The sequence below is a fragment of the Populus euphratica genome, unplaced genomic scaffold (genome assembly GCF_000495115.2).
Source record: "Populus euphratica unplaced genomic scaffold, PopEup_1.0 scaffold93.1, whole genome shotgun sequence".
NCBI classification, from domain to species: Eukaryota; Viridiplantae; Streptophyta; class Magnoliopsida; order Malpighiales; family Salicaceae; genus Populus; species Populus euphratica.
The window spans coordinates 1452147-1476006 of record NW_011499873.1 but is presented as its reverse complement, the minus strand read 5'-3'; the positions used below and the strand labels follow the sequence as shown (position 1 = coordinate 1476006).

Genomic DNA, 23860 nt, shown 5'->3' with positions numbered 1-23860 from the left:
TATAACCCCCCCCAACACCCCCCCCCCCCCCCCACCATTCAGTGTGTGTGCAGCCAGCAAATAAAAAGAGTGACGAGAGCATAAGCTAAAAAAGTCATCACCATTATCTTAAGTTCAAACCCACAACCCGACTGGTTCAATGAGCAACAAATACACAACCACACATCAGACTCGAGATCTCAATAACACCTAAAATCCCAGCAACAATAAAAGCGCCACCCACAAATAGCACACTTATTGCTACGGCCGGGTGCAGAAATACAAGAATGTTAATTCAAAGCTGAAAAATGAAGAAATAACCTTTTTGATGAAAGGCAACTCCACATCAATCGTCCTATGTCCATCAAAGCCTCGAATTGTTTTTGCGTAAAGACCTCGCTGGAAAAACCGGTTAGAGGAAGAGGTGTAGAGTGTTGTGGCTTCACCAAAGCCATAGCAGCGGCAATGCCGGAGTGGATTGCGAGCATAGGAATGATGTATGGGTTAAAAGGCATGTAGAGGCGGAGACGGGAAGGCACAGAAAGAATGGCATTTTATGGGTTTCTTTGTTCTGTTTAGCCTTGGTGGTGTTGATGGGAAAAAAACCAAAAAGGCAAAAAAAAAAAAACAAACAAACATAGTAATAAAATGATAGAATTGTGATGGGAAAAAAAAACGTTTTTTTTTAATACATGGAGCTCGCCTTTGTTTGTGTAAGGTAATAAATTAGTAATGGATCCAGTTTATGAGAGTAGATTATAGTACTGTATTAGTGGTTATTTTTTAAAATAAAAAATATTAATAATATTTTTTTAATTTTTAAAAATTATTTTTAAAATTAATATATTAAAATAATTTAAAAATATATTAATTTAAACAAATTTAAATTTTTTTAAAAATATTTTTTGAACACATTAATAATAATTCATTTAAAATAAAAAATAATATTTAAATTTTAAATAAAAATAGACCGGATTAAACTGGAGCGATTTTATTGATTTCTCGATTATGATGATAATAACCGAAACTTATTTAATTTATTTATTTATTATGTAATAAATAAGAAAACCTATCCGAAAGGCCGTTCTCTTCATAAAACGGGGGAAAAAAATCTTGTGATATGGGGTTGAACGAATGCGGTCCCAGGTTCAAGCCCAAGATCCAGTGCATAAAAGCCCATATATCTCCTTAGACCCTGTTTCAATATCTTCTCTTCTGCCTACGCCTCGCTCCCGGTGGTGTTCTTCCCGTGTACGAAACATGCTTGGCCTGCGTGGATCAGTTCGATTGCTAACTGAAGTCAATCAAAGTCTTCTTCAAAATGCAACAGTGAGTTTAACAAACACTTGCCTATTTATCACACGACTGCTTTAGATTCACTAATTTGTTGATTTGGGGTGTAAGGACGGGGGTCACTAGGGTTTATCGAATGGATTGGGTTCTTAACATTTTTATTTTTCATTTCATAGCTTATGATTCATCAATATAAGTTAAATTTAAAGTGTTTCCTTTTTCCATCGGCTGCCTACAAGTGATAATAGAGAAATGGTTGGTTTAAAAGAGAAACAAATGACCCTTGTAGAAACAGAAAGGTCTGGCTAAAGAGGGGTTACATGCATAGTTGCTTGAAGCTGTCTTTACAGGCTTTGATTTTAATCGAAATAAAAACAAAATTCACTGAACTATATTTATGGGCTATTTTCTACAATCCAGAAAAAAATCAGGATGTCTATAATACTGCATCGATATGGGCATGCTAACTTGTCCATGTGACGGAGCATTTAAGTTCAAACCTCTGCATTTTTGCAGTATATGATATGCATTTTAGAAGGTGATATATGTCATTGTCAAGTTTCTGCAATCTTTTTAATGTTTAACTACTCCGGTATGGTCTGCTTTGAGGTCTAGCGCAGGTCATCGAGTGTGCATTGTTGTGCTATTGAGCTCTGACATTTGTGTTTGCTCTCCTAGAAGTTCTGTTCAATCCAGTATAGATTCTTTTTATTCTTCCTGTTATTCAAATGAGGTGAACCTTTGATTTGGCGTCATTGATGTATTCTATTGTGCATTTGCCTCTCCAAGAAACAAGTTTTAAAGAATAGGGTCATAATCTGAGATGCTTAATAATCAATGCAATGTATTGTGAAATGATAAAGCGATCTGTGATTTGTTTTCGTATACTCTTGCTTCTAAATGTGGTTAAGACAATTCAATGGTAATGCCAGAAAATTTGTAAATAAAATTATGTCCTAACATTATGACAAATTGAGCAGTGTGCCATTGGGCTTTTCATTAGCTGTATCAATGTTCATTGTCTTGCAGTCTGGTAGAATGCTTCATGGACGTTTAAGGCAATTCATATAAGTTGTGTTTTGTTGAAAAAGGACTTCAACAACTTCTTGTTTGTTTCCATTTCATACTGTAAAGGCAGTTCATTTTCCTTGAACTTCCCTCTAAGCCTGAATTTCAGGGTTGGTGGTACTAAGAAATAATTTACTTACTTTGCTCTTAAGAAAAACAACATAGCATAATAATCCCAGGAAAGGAAGTGATGTCAAGTCCTTAGCTTTCTCTTTCTGGTAGTGGGCGCAAACAGCAACTGTTATGTTCTCCATTGAGTAATGCTTAGAGCATGGCTTTAAAGTGGCATGCAATTTTTTCACTCGTCTGAATTTGGTTGCTTATTTAAACCTGCACCTGTCAACCACCCAGTTTTACATTGTCCGAGAAAATGAATGTGTGATAGCTCAATCTAGAAGATGCACCGTAATCATCAACAGGGGCTTGGTCATGGTGACCTGTTCTTATGAATGTAGAGGCTGCTCTTTTAAAATTGGTTTCTTGTGATACTTAAACAGGTCTGTAAAGTCGTTAGTGTTCCTTAAACCAATGAAAAAGTAAAAGTTTGCTTGTGAAATAACCTTGTTAAACTAGTTGTCCAATGCTTCCATGCTAGTGTCTATAAACTACCAAACATTGATTCATCAACTAAAAAGGTAAACAAACTATATTGGCTGGTTGAGATAGTCTAGGATGTTAACCAGAACTAGAATTTATTACTTAATCTTTGATTATTTTGTTTTGTATATTATGTTTTTGGTTTTAGTTTCCATTATGTGAAGCTCTCTTTATTTGTGTTTCTCTGTTTATTGTAGTTTTATTCTTTGTTGCTTTGCTGGAACTCTGAATAATCTAAAAAAATTGAGTCTAAAACCCGGAAAGTGTGAATGGATTCACTTTTACTGCAGCAAACAAAGCATTGTATGTGTTTTATTTCTTCTATGACCTCTTATTTTACTACAAATGTCCTCGCATAACAAATTATAGAAGCTTGAGAGGTAGTTTGAAATGCGAATCAGGTAAGTATAGTGATTTTGATATATGGTAAAGGTTGATCTGAACTAGTTTTTTCACAAGACCTATGGAGGTTTGCTTAGGTTCAGTATAAAGAACAAACAAATGGTGTGATGCCATTCATTCTTCTCTTCGTAAAAATATGGTAGCAAATTGATAATTTTTTATATATATACATATGATTTTCCACATAACAGTTACCCTATCTAAAAAGATGGAGTGTACTCATTTTTAATGGAGATTCTGTTTTTTTGGTGTCTCAAACGGATTAAGTTACACAAAAAACTGAGACTTCTTAATCTTAATTTTTTTTTTTCTCAAGTCAAGCAGAGATTGTTTTGGATGTTGGTGTCAATAATTACTCCATTTTGCAGTTCCGTTGCCAACGCGTGCAAGGTCTCCGTGTTGGTAACACTGAGATTCCTAATGACAAGAAATTGGAGGTTGCTCTTCAATACATTCATGGAATTGGCCGCAAAAGAGCTCATCAAATACTTTGTGAATTAAGCTTGGTGAACAAACCTACCAAGGATTTGACTGGAATAGAACTCAACTCTCTTAGAGAAGAAGTCTCCAAGTACCTGACTGGACCAGATCTGGTAAACTTTCTGCCTGCTCTATTTTCTCTTTCCTCAAACTCTTGTGACTCTATCTGCCAAAAAAGTTCCTTTTTAACTTATCCAATTTTGAATCTTTTAGGCGCGACGTGTTAAAGCTGATGTACAGAGATTGGTAGACATCGAGTGCTACAGAGGATATAGGCATGTTGAAGGGTTGCCATGCAGAGGACAGCGCACTTCAACCAATGCACGGACCAGAAAGGGTAAGTGGTTTCTATTCCTGGAATGAAAGCCTCCTGTGAGCATAGTGGCTTTTGTTTATTCTCTATTATTGATGAATTACTGAATTGTGACATGTCTTGCATATGGAATGAGACTGGAGTGCCAAGTCTAAAAGTATTTTGAGTCAACCAAACTTACTATCTTTGGAGATGTTCATGGTGTCATGTTTATATGGTTTCTTTATTAATTATTGTGTTTTCTTTTCTGTTATTGCTCAGAACACCAAAAGTATGGGTCTCAGGAAGTTGCTGAGCGGATTCGGAAACATCAAGAAAGAAATCAAGCCAAATGATCCACACAAGAGAATATGCGATAACTGAATTTTGATGAGTTTACTAGATTGTAGTTCCAGCAGTGACTAGTATTCTTGTTTTGAGTTAGCGTATCTTTGGTTTCTTACCCGTGATTTCCTGTCTGGCAGCCTTCTATCAGTATTGTCTCCTGCCAAAGTGAGTTTTGGGATAGATTTTGGATTTTCAGAAATTATCATAATTAAAGGGAGCGAATTTGGTTGCTCATAGCAATTGTGATCATTTATGCTGGAATGAAGTGGCAGCCTGTAAGGTTGGGATGCTCCTGGTGTTGTATTGTGCCCGGTTTGGGATAGAAAAACAGTAAGCAGCCACCTCAGGACTGCTGCATTCTGTGATAGGATTTGCACCCATCAATTTTTGGTCCCCCGCCCCACACCCCCACCAACACCCCCCCCCAAGCACAAGATTGGCTTATAAAGAACTTGTTTTTAGTTCAGGAAAATAGTGTACTCGGATGTTAAGGGCTTGCAGATTCGATGACGAGTCTGGACCTCGAAGTGCTCGGGAGAATAAATGGAATTAGAAAATATTTACCTTCTGTTATTTGGAGCAGGTTTCATCTGAACAACTTGATAGATGATGGTCACTATACTGAATTACTAATGGTTATAATCCTAGCAATCCTTGCAAAACCAATGCAGAAGCTGAGGCAAATGATATATGGCTATTTGCAAAATCTTAAAGAGTTTCGTTGAGAGCGATGTGCTATTCTGGGAGAACGACTCGGTGGAATTGGCAATTTCGTTAGGCAGTGAGTGGGTCTTTATATTACCATCTTGGATCTTAATAGGATGAAAAATGGTGAGAAATCTTCTTTTTCATGAATGCTGCATTATGGTGCAGATGGTAGTCCCAACTGAAACTTGAAATAATGTAATTGCAAAAAAACTGGTTCGAAAATTACCATAAAAGAATTTATGTAATGTCTTTGCTTTGTAACCATTTACCTTGGGCTGGCCTAAGTTACTTAGAACATAATGAATTTTTCTTTGGGCCAGCTCGACTTTGAGATGTGGGCCGAGAAATATGTTATCCAAATTGGCCCTTGATGACGCGAGTAAGAGTAACAACGATTGTTCTACCTCTAAGGCTGCGCTCGTTATTCCCTGTTAAGAGGATAAAGCAATTGAGCAGCCCCTGGAGCTCACAACGCTCTGTTCGCACGTTACTAGAAACTGCAGGAAAATAAACTCGTGATAGACGGAAAAGAAAATGGCGCAAACACTGGCAATGCCTGTGGTACCCTCTCTCTCTGCGATATGCAACGGACTAAAAAGTACTTGTCTCTCCAACTCCATCTCTCTTCCTATTTCAAACCCTCCCAAGGTAACCCTTCCATTTTTCTTCTTCTTATTTCTTTTTTTCTCCTGGAAAATTAGAGAATTATGTGAGAAAGGGAAATGATTAATTTTTTTTACATTTTTCTTTCTCATGTCAGTTAAATTAGACTCGTATGAATTTGGGTGGGTCAAGTAATTGTCGTTAACCAGTCATAGATCTGGCAGGTCATTCATATTGAAGAAATATAACTTCAAATCCATGTTGTAATTATGTAATTCGATACTTTACTCCTCTGGTTATGGTAGTGGTCAACTAAATCTCAATTGGGATGCTTTTTCTTTTTTTTCTTTTTTCTCCTTGCAAGCTGTGTAATGAAAAATCGAAGAACTAAAAGCAGTTTTTTCCTTTCCTCCTGTTATGTTTAAATGGGAGATCATGCATTGTGCTCTGTGTGCTGCTTTGTTTTCCTCCTGTTATATTTAGGCTGGCAGTCTAAGCATCCGATGTGCCCGTGTTGGAGGAGTGGAGATTCCAAATAACAAGCGAGTCGAATATTCTCTTCAGTACATTCATGGAATTGGCCGCTCTATAGCTCGCCAAATCCTTTCTGATCTCACCATGGAAAACAAAATCACCAAGGACTTATCGGAGGATGAGCTCATTACTCTTCGTGATGAAGTTTCCAAGTACATGATTGAAGGAGATTTGGTAATCCTTTTTTGCATATGTCTGATCTTTTTTTATATTTAAGTGCAGCGTTTATACCTAAGCAATTTGATTTTGCATGCCGCAGAGACGGTTTAATGCCCTCAATATAAGGAGGTTGAAGGAGATTCAGTGTTATAGAGGGGTAAGGCATATTCAGGGTTTGCCATGCAGGGGGCAGCGCACAAAGAACAATTGCCGAACTTTGAAGGGGAAGAGGGTTTCTATTCCAGGAAAGAAGAAAGCACCTCGTTAGTGAATCAGGTTGTGTTTATCTTATCTAGTTGTTTGTCATCTGTGAATTGAATTTTGTGTGAATCAATTTGTATTACTGATGTTCTTTAGGTAATCAGATTGAGTCTCTGATCTATGGAAGTGTTTTGGCATGATTCGAATTTTCCACTCAATTTTGATGTTCTGAATGGTATGGTACTTGTGCTTCATCATTCTTTTGACATGCAAATTAATTCTTATAGTCAGTAATCCTGGGTCCTTCAAAATATAAATGATTTGATCCTTGTGGAAATTGTGAGCATATATCTAAATTCTGTAAACTTTGAGAACTGAGCTACACGTGATGTTGCACACGTGCTCGGAGTAGAAAATATAGAAAGGTTTTGAAAAGCCTAGTGAATGATGGCAAATACATTCCCAGAACTTTATTACATTCTTGCACGGTTGCTAGCTCCAAAAAGCTGCTCGTCTGTGGGTCAATTTTGTGTTGATTCCATGTGAAAAATACACGGTAGTAATTTAGGTAGATGTTTTTACCCTTGGTACTCATATTTTGCCTTGCTCGGTTTTCCAAGGAAAATATCTCCTTGCTGTTTACCTGTGCTCATTTGATCACAACACTCAGAAATATCTTCTTAAACCATTTGATTTGATTTTACCTGCTGATCAAGAATTTCAATCGGGATAAACAACCACACAAATGCATGTAATGTTTCGTTGTTGGACACCCAAATTCTATGAGAAATCTTGTGTAAATATGCTCAAGATATTGGTGGGACCTCAACTTCAAATAGTAATTCAATCACAAAATTTTCCTACATCAGCATATTCTTCTCCAATAAGTATTTCTATTTGATGTAGAGTTTTCTGTATTTAACTTTTTGTTTTTTTGTTGAATTAGAATTATCTTTTTGTGTTTCTTTGAATATGAATTTGAATTGAGTAAGTAATTTTTTATGTTCTCTAAATTATTGAGAGTTGAAGTGTAAGTTTGATGACATAGAACTCATCAAAAAGAAGTCTTTTTTTTAGGGGATATCTTATCGCTATTTTGATTTTATAGTCATGATTTTAATGCACTTAAGGAATTTTAGGGCGCACACGATGTGGTGCAGGATGTTAGACACGCAAATAAAACACATTTTTTCCTCTTCTTTGATTTCCTTTGTAAACTTCTCAATGTTGAGAATAAAAAAAAGATTTTTACATTTATTCCAATTATAGTTAATAAAGTTAATAAATTTATCATTTCAAGTTTATATGATATTGGTTACTGGATATAGTCAAAATATAAAACAAATACAAAATCTTCGAGACAGACAACTATATTATTATTCGCTACTTTTTTTTCACTCCATTATAAAAATGAAAGTTTAAATTTTATCCTAATCAAAAAAATTATTCACTTAGATTACATCATATAAAAAAATATTATAAATGGTAGCTTTTGTATTATGTAAAATATTTTAAGAATAAAAACAATTTTACAATATTTGATAAATAATAAAGTGAAAGATACGATATTACTAAAATGATGATGATGTAATGTGGTAATTGTTGTGATGGGATAAGGGTGGGTGTGTCGTGCAGATGGTGGTAAAATGGAGGCAATGATGGTGGCGGCGGTGTAATAGTTATTATGGAATTATTTGGTGGTGTCAGGGTGGTGTTGGAGGCCAAGGTGGTGTTTCATGGTGTCTGAAATATTTAAATGATATTGTATGTGTCCATAAAATACTTTATAAAAATTCATTAACTCTAAATATTCTATATTGATTGGTTTTGTTTAAGGTATTTTATAAGAAATATTTATTGGAAAATTAGAATAATATTTTTTATAAAATATCTGACATTAAAAATACTTTAAAGTTATCGTCTAATATAATATCAAGGTTCTAGTTTTTTCAAGTTTATATTATAAAATTATTTTTTGATCATAATTGGTAGGTATTTAAAAAAATTTAAATTTTTTTATTTATTTTAAATTAATATATATTTAATATTTTCATATTATTTTGATGTATTGATATTAAAAATAATTTTTAAAAAATAAAAAATATATATAATTTTAATATATTTTCAAATAAAAAATATTTTGAAAAATAATATAATCACATTTCTAAAGGAGGCCTTACACATCAAAACCAATTTTTAATTGAAAAATTTAATAACATGCATGATTATATATAATTAAATCATATATATTATTATTACATGAATCCAATAATTTGTGTAAATAGACAAATTAGTGATCACATAGTGATGAATCAAAATTTATTAGTATTTTAAAAAATAAAGTTGTTGGTTCAAACCATTTTAATGATGGCATGCCTAGGTGATTTTTTTTATTAAAAAAAATATATATTTCTGAGTTGTGCACTCGATAAGTGGGCTCAGGCAATGCACTTTGAGCCCTTAGGCCTGGGGAGCACGCCTAGTGCCTTTAGACAAGTGTAATGTGTCAAGGCCCGCGCTGCATGCATCAACCCAGTGTGTGTCCTCGCACCTTGTCCATTGGAATTTTTGTTTTACAATGAGTTTTACTTAATTTATACCTCTAAATGGCCCGTCATTTTTTATCTTATTAATATTCTTTGTTAATATTTATATAAAAATATTTATCTCTATACTATGAGAGTACTGTGAGACTAAAAACTTTTAAGCCCCCTTTCCTTAAAAAAAATATATATGTATATTTAAAATGATATGCATTCTCTATATCATCCTAGAAAAGATTTTACAATTTTCATTATTATATTTTTTAAATAAAATTATTGACTTCATCCATCAAAATAACTTTTTACAAGAATTAGACACCGGTGATTTAACTTATCAAGTAACACTTGATACTATCACACCCACGTATTGCTAAAATGTTTACTGCACCACCTGTTACCACCTGTTGTTATAATATTTATTGATCACCTGACTTGTTAGATATTATCATTTCTCAATCATCTAAGCTTGCTTTTCATGTTAAGCAACAAGATACATTTTAAATTACTTATATTGAAAAATCTATCATTTCTTCAATATATTAATTTTATTTTAAAACATCTTAATTGGATATTCTATATATCAAGTTTATTTTTAAACATCTTAGTTGGATTTTAACCTTACTCTCATAATCGATGTTTCTAAACCCAAACCACACATGTCATGAACATATACGATGCGGCCCACCAAAACTAATGCATCCTAATTCTAAAATCACCACCTAATCACCTAATAATCTGGTAGAAAATCTAAGTCAAAAAACTAAGTGCGAGAAAATACACACCAGCTTCAATTTATCTAAGATAAATTTCTTTATTAATTAATTGTTTTTTAAATAATCTATTAATTCATATCATCTAAATTCGAGCCATATATCCCTTCATAAAAAAATCTTTACCTTATTGAAGTACAACTAAATACTTCAAGATATAATTTACTATGTAATTCTATTATCCCAAAATATATAAGTATTAACTGAATTTTAACACAATAAATAACAAATATATTATTGTGAAAATTTTAATATTTTAATCAAATACTTAGTATATCCATTTTTAATTTTTAAAATATGATAAAAACATAATTTTGTTCTTTATAAAAAATATACATGATACACGAAAACAACAATTCTTTTCAAAAAAATAAAGTTCAATAATTTTTTTTATCCTTTTTTCAGATTTTTTAATACCAGATCCATCCTCGTCATATCTTACAAGACAAGTTTAAAGTCCAATATTAGACAATTATTGAAAAAACACCCACAAACCTAGAAATAATTTTAAAATTATCCTTGAAGATTTTTTACATTTTGAAACTAATATAAAATGAATTTTTAAAAAAAAAATTCAAGAAAAACACTTAAAAAACAACTTGTCCTATAATACCATACTTAAAATAAACTTAAAATAGATGAAAACACACAAAATCTGATCAGATTGCAATTGTCGTTGAGTCAACGCTCCAAGACTTCAAAGAACTCGTGAGGGTTAAAACGCGATGATAAGGAAAGCATAGGGACCTAAAAAACCACAAGGTACTGAAACATCAAGCAAACTTCAGACAACATATATGACAGAGGATTGTTCTGGAAACAAACACATCGAAATCCCAAGCTCGTGTTTCCAATTCACCCATTGATTTTGACCGTCCATCTTCAGCAATCCTAGGGGGGAAATGAAAACACGGGCGAGCTAAAACGTACCACCACACTATTAGACACCACTAGCATAGACTAGCCATAATCCCAAGTCCATGAGAGGAGCAGAGAAACCAAATCCTAATCATTCAGCTACAACACACAGAGAAACATACAGTATTTCCTAGAAATCAGAAGGTTGAAGAAACAAGGACTTTCTTTTACTTGTTCAAGGATTTCCTCCGACTGATACAACCTCTTTCCAATGGAAAGGCTGGGTCTACACGCCTTCCAACAATACTAGGTGCGGTCTGCCTCCACCCATCACGTGCAGGCAGTAGAACAACAGGCAAATAGGCATTGGTATGGCATGGAAACACAGAATTCTTGTAGCGATTGCAGAGGGCATCTTTTCCCTGAATTGAACGAAACATTATAAAGGGTCGATGAATTCTATCCAGGTATAGAAAAATTAGGAAACCAGACTCACCTGGATAGTTGCCAAAGATATTTCACATGTCTTGCGGTTCGCACCGACATCCCACTTATACTTATTGAAAGCTTTCCAAAATCTCAAGGCTCCAGCGGCATTAGTGAAGTTGACGAACGCATAACCCAGATTTGCTCGTCTCCTATAATGTATATCAAATTTCACAAGTTTCACATATTCGACAGGACAAAGTTTCTATTTTACACCAACACTGAGGAATTATGCTTGAATTATATAAAATGGAACGAGACTGATACAAGCGGTTACACTAAGTTCCAGAGAGTTTTTAACAGTTAAAACTATTGCTAAAGTCGAAGCTGGTATAGCAAAATTTACGATTTGTCAACTCCTAGATAACAGCTTGGCTTATCTGTTACATTGGAGATGAGAAACAAAAGCTAAGTCACTCTAGCATGAGAGAGATTCTATATACCCCATTATGTCATCCAACAGACTTGTAGACGAAAAGGAGGAACAGCAAGGCCAGACATCCATGCGAAATGTCAACTAAGCTTAAATGTACAAGTGCTAGGCAAAAGTTACTTACACAAAGTCCATGGGCAGGTAGAGAAAATCATACTCTGATTTAACACGATCAAATCGCTGCATAGCCTTTTGATTCTCTCCCAAACAGTGCACGTCCAGTATTCGCTGTAAATCATGCCTTCTACTCCATGGCCATAAATTAAAAGAAGAAAAGAATTATGGCTACTAACTTGCTATCTTATAAACACCAAAAATTTAGTGCCCGCATTTTAAGGTAATTTCTAAAAACCATAACAAACATCAAAATCAGCCATATACCCAATATAGCAAGAAACATAAATTAAATTTCACAGAAGATTGAAAGAAAACAATTATAGAATGAAGTCATGATGAGAAAATTAACCTACCCAAGTTGATTTGGAATATTCTTGATCATTAAAGTAGTTTTTCCTGCTAAAACAACTTCATCGGTACTACAGGAAAGAACCCCGTCCTCCTCCTTAGCACTCAACCCCTGATCATCACCACTACTCTCCCCATACAACTTAGATTCAATCTTAGGCACCCATAATTTCTCACCCAAAAAAACCCCACCCTCTCTTCGCTTTGCCCTTAGCCGAGGAGGTGCAACAAACCTCCTGGCACCTCCACCAAAAACCCTCTTTTCCGCGTTGCCCAAAACCCCAGAATAGCTATCCTCACATTTCACTCTTTCCTCAAATTTCACAGCCTCGGATTCTCTTAAATTCTCACCGGGGGTACAGCATGTTCCTTGGTTCCCACTGTCACTGTAATAAATATGTGGATAGGGCACGGTGAAAGGCTGCCTATAGATGTTGTAGTAGGCAGTGGCTTCTTGGTACACCCAAGCTTGAGTCAATTGGTGTTGCACGGAGAGGTAGGGATTGGCGAGGAACCCAGGAACCATGGGGGGCACTGATCGAGTCACCCACGCTAGTTGAGATGGCAACTGTTGTGGATGGGAGCCATAAATCTCTTGTGAAAGCTGGGGTAGTTTTGAGGGTAACACGATCATTCCACTGTTTGGTGGTAGATATGGCGGAGACACACTCGCTTCGGCTCTCGTGTAAGGGGAAGCAGAAGGGTTCAAAGGTTTAGGGTTTGGTGCGTTAACAGCCATTTAAGAACAGAATGTCCACAATGATATTATATAGAGGTCAGAAACAAGAGAGAGGTATGAATTAATGGAGTATCAGTGTCCGCTGATTGGCAGGGACGGGATATGAGCCAAAACTAGATTAAAAAATAACTGAAGATGGTATCGATAAGCAAAGAAATAACAAAATTGAGGATCAAGGTGGAGTATATATACGTTGATTATTTATACGTATTAGTATGTATGGTGAAGCAGGCAGTGCAGAGTGGAAGAGAGAGGACAAGTGCTGCAAAGGAGTAGGTTGCTAGGGTATGAAATGATGAAAGTTGAAACTGGAGACTGCTATTCTATCTGTGCATTAAATGCAGCCTGAGTTGAAGGACAAACTCAGTTTAGCTTTGGCGGCGTGAAATGAGAACGAAAGTCTCTCTCATGCATGTATAGTGAATCTTCTGCTGTCAGTGATCTGCTCTCCCATTGTTCTTTTTTCTTTTCAAGATTGTCACCTGCTTTGTCAACATATGACTTAATTTTTTTATTCGGTGCTGCCTATGACAACATTGTACTGTGAAGAAATGAAAACTGATTTTTTCATAAAACTTGAATCTGTACGAAATTAATATATAAGAAGAAAAAAACTAAATAATTTGAAGTTTTCGAGGTAAACTCGAGACGGGAGAAGACATCCACTTAGATTACTAGCATGTTTTCTACGGTGATTTATGTAAATTTTTTTAAGTGTTTTTATTTATAAATATGTTAAAATAATTTTTTTAATAAAATTATATTTAAATTTTTTTAAAAATAAATAAATAATTTTAAATTAAATTACATTAAAAAACAAAAATTTATTTTTTAAAAGCTAAATTTAACCAAAACAACAACTAAAAAACTTAACATAGCTCATAAAAATTAAATAAAAATACAATAAAGATCGAGCTCTAAATAAATAAATATTTAATAATAAAATTAAAAAATATAAGTTTTGAAAAAAAAAAGAAAAATAAAAACATTTGGATTAACTTTTTAAACTTGATTAATTTTCTAAACTTATAATTTGTTACCTGATATCAATTAAGAATTTTAATTTATAGCCAATTTTATGGTGAGGAATAAAAAAAAATATTTAAATAATTTTTTTTTTTTAAAAAAAATAATGATTAAATTTGATAGGAATGAAGATGAAATTGTAAAAAAAAATTAAGAATTATCTCATATAAAAAATAATTAAAATAATAGAAACTAAATTTGATAAATAAAAAAATAAAATTAAAAAAATATATAGTTTTATTATTTATTTTATATAAAATAAATAATAATTTAAAAAATAATAACTAAATCTAGAAAACAAACAAGTTAAGGAGCTACATTGAAAATTTAAAGAGCTAGGGATAGCAATCTAAAGAGGAAAAAGAAAACGAAGGGGAAACAAAAAGGCTACTAGTATCAAACCGGAGGTTCATTTACCATACCCATCACTTGGGAATAGGAAAGTTGCCAAGATGATTTAAACCCTATCCTAAAGCTAGCCTTTGGCTGTCGACGACACCACATTTGTGACCACTTCCCACGTGTGTAACGTGTTAGTCATTTTGAAGAAAAAAAATATTCATGTTTATTAAAATTAATTGACTATGTTTTAATAAAAAAAACTCTAAGCACGGGTTTTAAGATATATTAATTTTAAAAATAAGTTAGTTATTTCACCGTACAACCACTAGAATGTTTAATGATTGATTTATTCCTTTTTAACATAATAATAAGATATAGATGCTATAAAAAATATATTTTATTGCCCTCGATCATGAGTTAATTGATTTTCTTTGAGAGGAGAAAAATAATCATATTTCAATCTATAATGCAATAAATCCAGGGCTCGACTAATTCACTTGTCCCTTCTGGTTTTTTTTTTCAAAAAAAAAAAAGTATTATGAACTGGACTTCCTCAGTACTGGAGTGGTTAAATAAAGCTTTGTTGGCAAGGCATGTCTTGAAAATAAGGTTTTCAACCGAGTACATTTTGGAGTTGCTTATAAATGAGTTTTGTAGTTTGTGAAAATAAAATAATTAATATTAATATAAAAAATTAAAATAATTTAAAAAAAATGACCAGGCTTGCTTTATATTTTTCCCCTCCAGATTGCCTTTGTTTATTCTTAATTTGTTTTTTAATTTTTCTTATTAGAAAAAAATAAAATAACAAAAACAAATATGAAATAGATTAGAATTAAATTAAATTAGATTTTAAATTTTATCTAATAACACAACAATTAAAAATTTAAGTAATACAACTGGAATAATCATGCTACTTAGAGCTTATTTATTTTTATATTTTAAAAATATTTTTAAAAAATATTTTTTTATATTTTTTATTTATTTCATTTCAAATTTTTAAAAAATAAAAATATATTATTTTAATATATATTTAAATAAAAACATTTAAATAACTAACTACACTTCCAACATAAAATATAATTTCATGAATGCTACTCAATGAAATGTTATGTCTTTGATAGCTTAACCAGGTTAATATTATTAGAAAGATTCTAAATTTACTTTTTAGATACCACTAGTTTAAATTTTATAAACTTTAAAATTATTAAAAATTTATATAATTATTAATTTTAAAACTTGTATAATTAATTAATTAAAATACATATAAGCTAATTTAATATTCAAATTAGTAACAAAAAAACAACCAAAAAAATGGTATTCTTAGCAACACAATTTTTTTATTTATTACTAAAGATTGCACTATTTCCTTGAACACAGTTCTTTTTTACAAAAAAAAAAAAACGGTATTTATTAAGTTATGCTACTCAGCTATTTGTAAAATGAATAAATTCAAATGAGCTGCCTAAAAATACCTCTTAAAATTTCGGGCCAGTTAGTGCCTATCAGACCAAAACATGTAATTAAAGTTACATCCTTCTAACTATTTTAGGTGGCTTTTCTAAAAAGAATATCGTTTTTTTATTAGTTTTATATAATATAAACTAACTACTATAAAAATAACTAGCATATATACGCAGCATCTTCATTATTTGCATTTCAGGTGAAGCGGCTGGAATTTTTTTTCTTTTAACCTTTTCTTTTCTTTTCTTTTTATTTTAATCCTTTTATAGTTAAATTAGATGAAATTAGATTTAACTTTATGGTAAATGATGCCAGCCCTTCTAAAAACTTACAAACAAATTAATTTTCAAATGTTATGTTTCAATTTGAACCAGACCCAGCAAAAACCAAAACTATTAAGAATATCACCTCCATCATATATCTATATTTAGACTTGAACAAAAATATAAAAAGCACTATAAAGATTAATGGATTATTTGATAAGTTTAAATAGTTTGATAAAAAACTAAAACATAAAAATCGCTCGTTGCATATATTATATTAAACATACAGCATCTTTGTTACTCTTGTCAAACCAAATAGTATCATTGCATAAGAGTATTTACGTGTAAATTTTATAGCTAATAGGTCGGACATGCACAATATTTAAATAAAGCCAGAAATAAATAAAATTAGATTTAAAATGATAAAAATAAATAACGCAGTAGTCTAAGATTATATTTGTTCTTTTACCCGTATGACAGTGAAAAATATCAAAATCAAATAACTATTGAAAAATCCTTATTAAAAAAAAATATGATGCCTGGTGAAATGAGCATTAGTTTAAGATCGGGTAATTATTTTTGTTTGATGTGTAATCCTTGTAATATAAGCGGGCAAAGGCTGCCAAATAGATTTTTAATTACTTTAAAGACTCTTTGTAGTGAATAGAATTAATAATTCTTGAAAAAACAATGTCTCTTCCATTTTGACACCTCATTGACAAATTTTAGGGTTAAGACTGGGAAGCATTTATAATTTTACGATGCATGCATGTTTTGATATCGTAAAAAAAATAAAATTGACATGATATAGAAACCTGAGCATGAAAAAAAAAATATAAATATATCTAATTTTTTTTTGGGAAAACATCAAAAAATAACGATTAAAAATATCACATAAAAGGCATGTAAAAAGAAAAAAGAAGTCTTGTCATTGATGATATAAATATTGAATGATAAAATTAAACAAAAATACCGACCTTAACAAGGAAAAAAAACAAGAATATTCAGATGAATCTTCTAGACCCAGGCAAGGATTTCAAACCTGCAACCCATTGAATTTTAAACCTGAGTTGAATTAAAAGGTTTAATTCCTAATAAATTCAATGTTGATTACTCAAAATAAATCCAATAAAGAAAAACAATTAAGAAGACTTGGAAAAAATCATGTCATTTTTTAATTAACGAGGAATCCTAAAGAAAGAAAATAAATTAAAAATATATCTTAAATAAAATAAATAGTAATAAAAATAATAAGAACTAAATTTGAAATAATAAAAAATAAAGAATGAAATAGAAATGGAATTCTAACCTTATAGGTTATTTAAAAAAAATCATTTTAAATATTGAAATACTGCACAAGGAAAGAAAGTGTCAATTTAAATAATTAATCATGAAAATCCAACAAAAACCTATACATAAATGACTTGATATAACCAATTTATTTTTAAGATGAACAAAAAGTTTCATAACAAACAAGCTAAAAAACAAAACCCATGCTTCAATTGAATAATCATTGAAGGATGAGACAAGGAAAAAATTAACTTGGACAGAGAAGAAAAAAACCATGCAAACTTTAACAAATATCCTAATCTTGGTTATATCTTTAAAGTTTACAATTCATGAAACCTTGAGTTCATGTGGAACAAAAAAGTTTATTATGAATCAATTTAAAAATATAAATGTAAAAATCTTCTCAGAGTACAAGAAATGGCAATCAAAATAACACAAAATAAATTTAATAAGAAAAACAAAGGAGTGTAAAATCATAAAATTAAATCAAATTAAAAATAATATCAAATAGAACAAATAAAAATAAAAAAGAATATAAACTAAATTTGGGAGATAAAAATATTGAAATGGGGTGAAGTTGGAAAGGCATGCAAATTTTATAAACTATATATATAAAAAATAATCATCAACATCAAACTGCAAGAAATTTGGAACATGCACTGCCTCACTGTGTCGGATGCACTGGGACAATTCAAATATCACCCTTGAATGTTGTATTTGGTGGCTAGACGGCCCCACATGCTTTACCCAAATGATGCAAGGACTGTTCACATTTTAGTATCTATATTGCACGCATTAACTTGATATTTTCATAATAATATATAATACATATTAATTATCAAAATGCTAATTTCTAACATTTAATTTTATAATAAAACCAATGTAAAATGATAAAAAAAACTATCGTGAGAAAGTTATTTTGTTTTTTTAAAGGTATTAAAGTAATTAAATAGTTTAAAAGGACCAAAATGACCCATAATAATTGGCACTATATTTTTTCTATTAAAATAAAATTAATAATTTTACTGTATAATTAAAAATAAAATAATCTAAACCCACATAATTTGTAACACAAGATTATTTAGTGGTGAAAATATAATATTGTTATAAATAATTAATTTATATTTTTAAAGATAATTTTATTATTTCACCATTAAAAAAAAAGAAGTAGTATCTCTTAACGTACAATAACTTCTCTTTTTTTAAATGTTTTTTTTTAATTAATATAATATCATGAACTATTAGGAAAGCTTCAAATCTACAAATGGCTAGATGTATTTAAAAAAATAAAAAAACTGAGCAGCATGGTGGTTATCCTCCAATACTATTTTTTTCCTAACTATGATATATTTTTCTTTTGTTTTCAATGTTTAGGCATTTACCCAGAGTGTCAGCTATTCTGTCTCTTTTATTGTATATATTTTTTAGTATCTTACCTTAAGATTTTTTTGTTTTTTTTTTAGGGAGCCATCTTTCATGTCTGAATTACAACAATTATCACAGTTATAAATATTCCAAAAAACATGACTGTAAGACCGTCCACAAAGAAGGACCCTACAGTCAGATTTTGTATTATCCCAGGCAGCATGTCCGTGTGATACAAGAATCAATATTTTTGAAGTGTATCTGAAAAAATACAAGAATAATTAATTTAAAAAATCATATAAAAATAAAAAATAAGTATTTTTCCTAGTGAGTATCCATGAAAAAGTTTTTTAATGTTTTTATATATTAGATCTATAAAATAATTGTTAAAAGTACTACAAAAAAAACTCCAATACTATTTAAAAAATATAATATGATCAAATAATTTTTTAAATATTATTTTAATAATTTCATTTGAAAGATTATTCTACCTTGTAAAAATAAAAGCAACGGATAAAAGGGCCAAGAGGGCATAGCCTAAAAAGGAAAAATATAAAAGAGAATTCATCTTCTTTATAAACACATTACATGTCGTTTTCTATAATATTTTCCAGTGAATGAAAAATCAAGATTTATGTTTTTCGATTTTAAAATCTAAATTTTAACTTCTTCTAACATGCTTAAAGAGAAAAATTACTTCCATCAAACTTTCATCTCCAAAGCCGTTCAAATAACATAAAGACTGTGCTGTTTTTTAATAAAAATGTTATTGGCCAAAACCTTTATCTCTTATCTCTCAACACCGGGAAACTAAATAATGATGTAATAAAGTTTTGGATTAAATATAAAACTAAAAATTATGAGGACTAAATAAATATAAAAATCAAAATATTTTAAAGACAAAAATATAGAGAAATAGTGCAATCCATAATAGTTTGTTTATTATTGTCACCTTCTATAATAAAAATAACATACATTACAGTTGATAAAGCAATGTAATCTCCCACCACATGTCATGGTTCAAACATGACACGGGGAATAATAATATCTGATTTTTTTTTGAAAATATGTTATTGTTTATATAACAATAGGTGATTATATTACAATTAAATAAAAATCTAATAGATATATTTATATACTAGTAAAAATATGTTTAAAATAAGGTGAGGTGGCATCTTATAAGTATAATAACTCAAAATACTATAGCATTTTGTCTAATAATTAGATCACGAATCAAATTTTTTTAAAAATTTTTAAAAATATTTTTTTATTATAATAATGTTGCTACTTGAATCGTTGCATCTTTAAATGTAAAAGTTCTTATAAAAATTCTTTAATTTTAAAATTTTTATTATTATGTTTTACATTGGTCAACCATTCAATGATTATTACAAATAATTAAGCCACAAATATCACAATTTATTATGTCACGCTTTATAGAACAACATTTACATCTTGAAGCAGAACAAAGATCTTATCATGCTTAGAACAATAACACTAAATAAACGTCACATTTCTAAAATACTACATTAACAAAGTATACTATTTAGTTAAAACTTTTTGCTCCTATATTAATTCATTAATTTTTTAATTTTATGTGATAATTCTCCTATTTATCCTAAATTGCCATTCCTAGATGAAACTGTAAAGTTTCCAACAAAATAAAATAAAATGCAAATACAAATTCCAGAGATCACGTGCCATGACTAGTACCTCGTGACGTCATCAGTTCGCTCGATCCCATTCTAAAGATTAGAAAGGCATGGAGCAGTATACTGGGAACAGAAGTTTCATAAACGAGCCCCTTAAATTTTCGAGGTTGGCGCAGAGAATCCCGTAGTAGATGCAAAGGACATATGTTCTCTTCCAAAAACTGCCATTTTCTTGACACTCATGAACCTGGAGGCATGTCTCAATTGTTAAAAGTTTTCCTTGAGCCATGCAACAATACTCAAACCAGCTTCAGCAAAACCCTACCAATAATCAAGTCTCCTTTTTTCTATCTTTCTCTGAACCTGTTGCATCTCTTTTATATTTCTGGATAAATTCATCCAAGATTGGGCTATCCATTAGACTGGTGTTTTGTATTGGGGTTTGACTATTCCTCTTTCATGCTAGACCAACTAATTTGTTGCTTCGTACTCCACAATAGCTAGAATGGAATCCCGCCCCCTGCTGGTAGGCATGCCCATCAGAGGCCTTGGTAAAAAGGGTTAAGCAAAAGATAGAAGCAACACTGCTTCCAGCTTACTCATTGAGTGCAATAAAAACTGTCTTGTCTTTCAATGGTCTGATCTGATCCGCACACAGCAACCTGGCAAGCTTGGTTGGGGAAGACGTTTGACTTATGGTTATTTTTCTCCACGTAAAATTGATATCCTAAAGTGGAAAAAACAACGTATATTAACTATTCCTCTGGTTAAAGCGATTAGATACATCATAGAAACTTATTTTCCTTGTGATAAAAACGAACAAGAAGCATGCCTCGTTACACACGCACACATGTGTCTGTTCTTTAAGATTAGATTTGGTGGAGAAAATATTTTCACTGCTGTTTCAATTATTTGGTGTGGTTTCTTGAATCTTGTGTATATTCAATGAAAGTTCATAAAATCAAATGCTCCACGACAGCACTCAAATGAATACTGAAATAGATGTGATGTATCGTACAGATTGGTTTGATCTTACAGGCGTAGGAAGAGTAGACGATAGGGGGTTTGATTGTTGATGGTAAGCTGAGAAAGAAGGCTGTCACGTCAAGGGTCGTTTCGTATTATGGCTAATAAAAAGAAAGTGTGAAAGAAGATGTTTCCCCTAATATGCAAACTGAGAAAGCTGCGTCTACCCTCAGTCTGCTTCCCAGTTTTTATGGAACGATCGATTTAGAATATGTGAATGACAGTTGCGAAGGGGAGATGGATAGGGTGGCTGGTTACTTAGCAATTCTTTCTTGTTTCAGACGCACCAAAAAGTCACATCCACTGTCATTAGTTAAGTAAATATGTGAATTCAACCATTGCATTTTATTTGATTGCCTTGCGAATCTGAAGAAGGTTTCCTTTGTTTGGATAAAATTTTATTAAACATGAGAGGTATATGTGAGTTGAATAGATTTTAATTTTATTTTTATAAATTATTTAAAATTTTATAAATTTTAGAATGATTAGAAATTTATATAAATATTAATTTTAATATCTATAAAATTAATTAAAATACAATCAAACTGATATAAATATTCATAATAATAAAAATAAAATTTATTAAAACATTCTTTAATTATATTATACTTTAAAAAGTATAAAAAAGCATAATATATTTATTACTTATTACACTTTATGAACTGCACCGTAAATATAAAATGTATATACTGTAAGTAATAAATAAGATTGTTTTATGAAAGATGTAGTATGATGATAAAGAGTTTAAAATATATGTGAGAGGTTTTAAGTTCAAATTAAAATATATTTTTTTTTATAAAAATTTATAAAAATTAAAATTTTATTTGATTATCTAAATTTATAAAAAATATGCTAAAGTAAAAAAAAAAAAAGCACGATTGATGTAGATAGATGATGCAAACTAAAAAATATTTCAAAAGTTATTTTGGCCTGAGTATTTTTTTAAACGTTGAAAAAAAAAAAAAACGAAGGCAAAACAAGTGGTTTCCTTGAAGCATGTGAAAGTTGTTTCACCAGAAACCGTGGTCAGACCTTGTTTTCTAGCGGGTACCATGAACCAAGTTATAAATTCATTTTGTAACCAAACACTGTATGTAACCGAGGCTGGGCAAAAAAGCAACAGCTGACTGTAATATTGTTTCGACAATTCAAGCAAAAAAACAATATCGAGCTGACTCTGTATTGTTTCAATAATTTAAGTAAAAAAACAATATAGACTAAAAAAAATGCTTCTTCTAAATTAGTTAGAATCATAGAAACAGAAACATTGAACGGTGCTTTGTTTAATTAATTTATTTTTACTTTTACCTGTTAAGAAAATCAAATTCCTCTAAAACAGCATCATTTATGGTATTTATAACTTATTTGGTATTCTAATAAGAATTAGTTTTTAAAATATTTTTTAATTGAAAATATATTAAAATAATATATATTTTTATTTTTTAAAAAAAAATTATATCAGTGTATTAAAAAAATTCAAAAACATAAATAAATAAATAAAATAATTTTTTTAAATATAAAAATAAACAGACTATTATACTCTTAGTCAAATTTAAAAATTAGTCTTAATAATCAAATTCAACAATGTTCCTAACTTGTCCAGGAAACAATAGTTTGATTATATAATCAATCAAATTTATAGATTCTTTTTTAATTAGTATTTTCTTTTAAAAAAGTAAAATAACACAATTTTAAATTAATGAAATATCATAATGGATTGCATAAATTATAACGAGAAATTTTAAAAACATATTAAATTTTGATTATAATATATTCAACGCTATTAGAACTTTTTTTAACAAGACAAATCAAATGATTTCAATAAAAATTAATAACAATAACTGGAGTATGTTACATTTACCGTAAAAGATAATTTATTAATATTTAGTGCATTTATTAATATTTATTGCTAGCATTTCAAGTATTTTAACATGGGCTTTGTAGGGGTTTAAAAAATATTGTGATTCTTATACTCACAGTATTTAATATATATCTCATTTCCTGCCATCGATTATTTTAAATGTCATATTTGAAACCATGACATATATTTTACTAAAAAAACCCTTAACCCTGTTGTTTTGCCCATGTTCTTGACGAGCCATGATAATAAGCAAAACTAAACCCAGTCTTTCTTGTTTTCCCGATTTCAAATCCACCAAAAAGTTGCATCCACCGCCATTAGTGAGGTTTGGAGTAAATTCGCGAATTTAACCATTGCATTTTTATATGGAATAACAGCATTTCACTTGATTACCTTGCGAGTCTTAAGAAGAAGGCTTCCAGCGATTGAAATAGAATTTATCAGAGCGTTATTTAATGTTATTCTTTTAACAATTTCAACAAAAAATAATAATATAAAGTCAACAAATTTCTTCTTCTAGACCTGATAAAAATATAAAGAGAGTAACATCGAAGGGTCTGTTGTTTGGTGTTTTTTTTCTTAAAAAAAAATAGCTGTTAAGAAAATCAAATTA

The 23860-nt window shown here is 30.6% G+C and overlaps 2 protein-coding genes across 2 annotated transcripts; one reads left to right on the top strand and one right to left on the bottom strand.

Annotated features, from left to right (window-relative positions):
* Positions 1-1179: 1179 nt before the first annotated feature.
* Positions 1180-6879, top strand: LOC105127921 (uncharacterized). The gene is made up of 9 exons (XM_011029400.1): positions 1180-1308; positions 3708-3932; positions 4033-4156; positions 4394-4466; positions 5043-5138; positions 5488-5587; positions 5690-5815; positions 6254-6478; positions 6564-6879. The coding sequence occupies exons 1-9, from the start codon at positions 1240-1242 to the stop codon at positions 6729-6731; spliced, it is 1206 nt and encodes a 401-aa protein (XP_011027702.1). The 5' UTR covers positions 1180-1239; the 3' UTR covers positions 6732-6879.
* Positions 6880-10756: 3877 nt separating this feature from the next.
* LOC105127856 (protein terminal ear1-like) lies at positions 10757-13371 on the bottom strand. The gene is made up of 4 exons (XM_011029310.1): positions 12225-13371; positions 11879-11998; positions 11332-11473; positions 10757-11257 (listed from the first exon to the last, which is right to left on the bottom strand). The coding sequence occupies exons 1-4, from the start codon at positions 12956-12958 to the stop codon at positions 11063-11065; spliced, it is 1191 nt and encodes a 396-aa protein (XP_011027612.1). The 5' UTR covers positions 12959-13371; the 3' UTR covers positions 10757-11062.
* Between the last annotated feature and the right edge of the window lie 10489 nt (positions 13372-23860).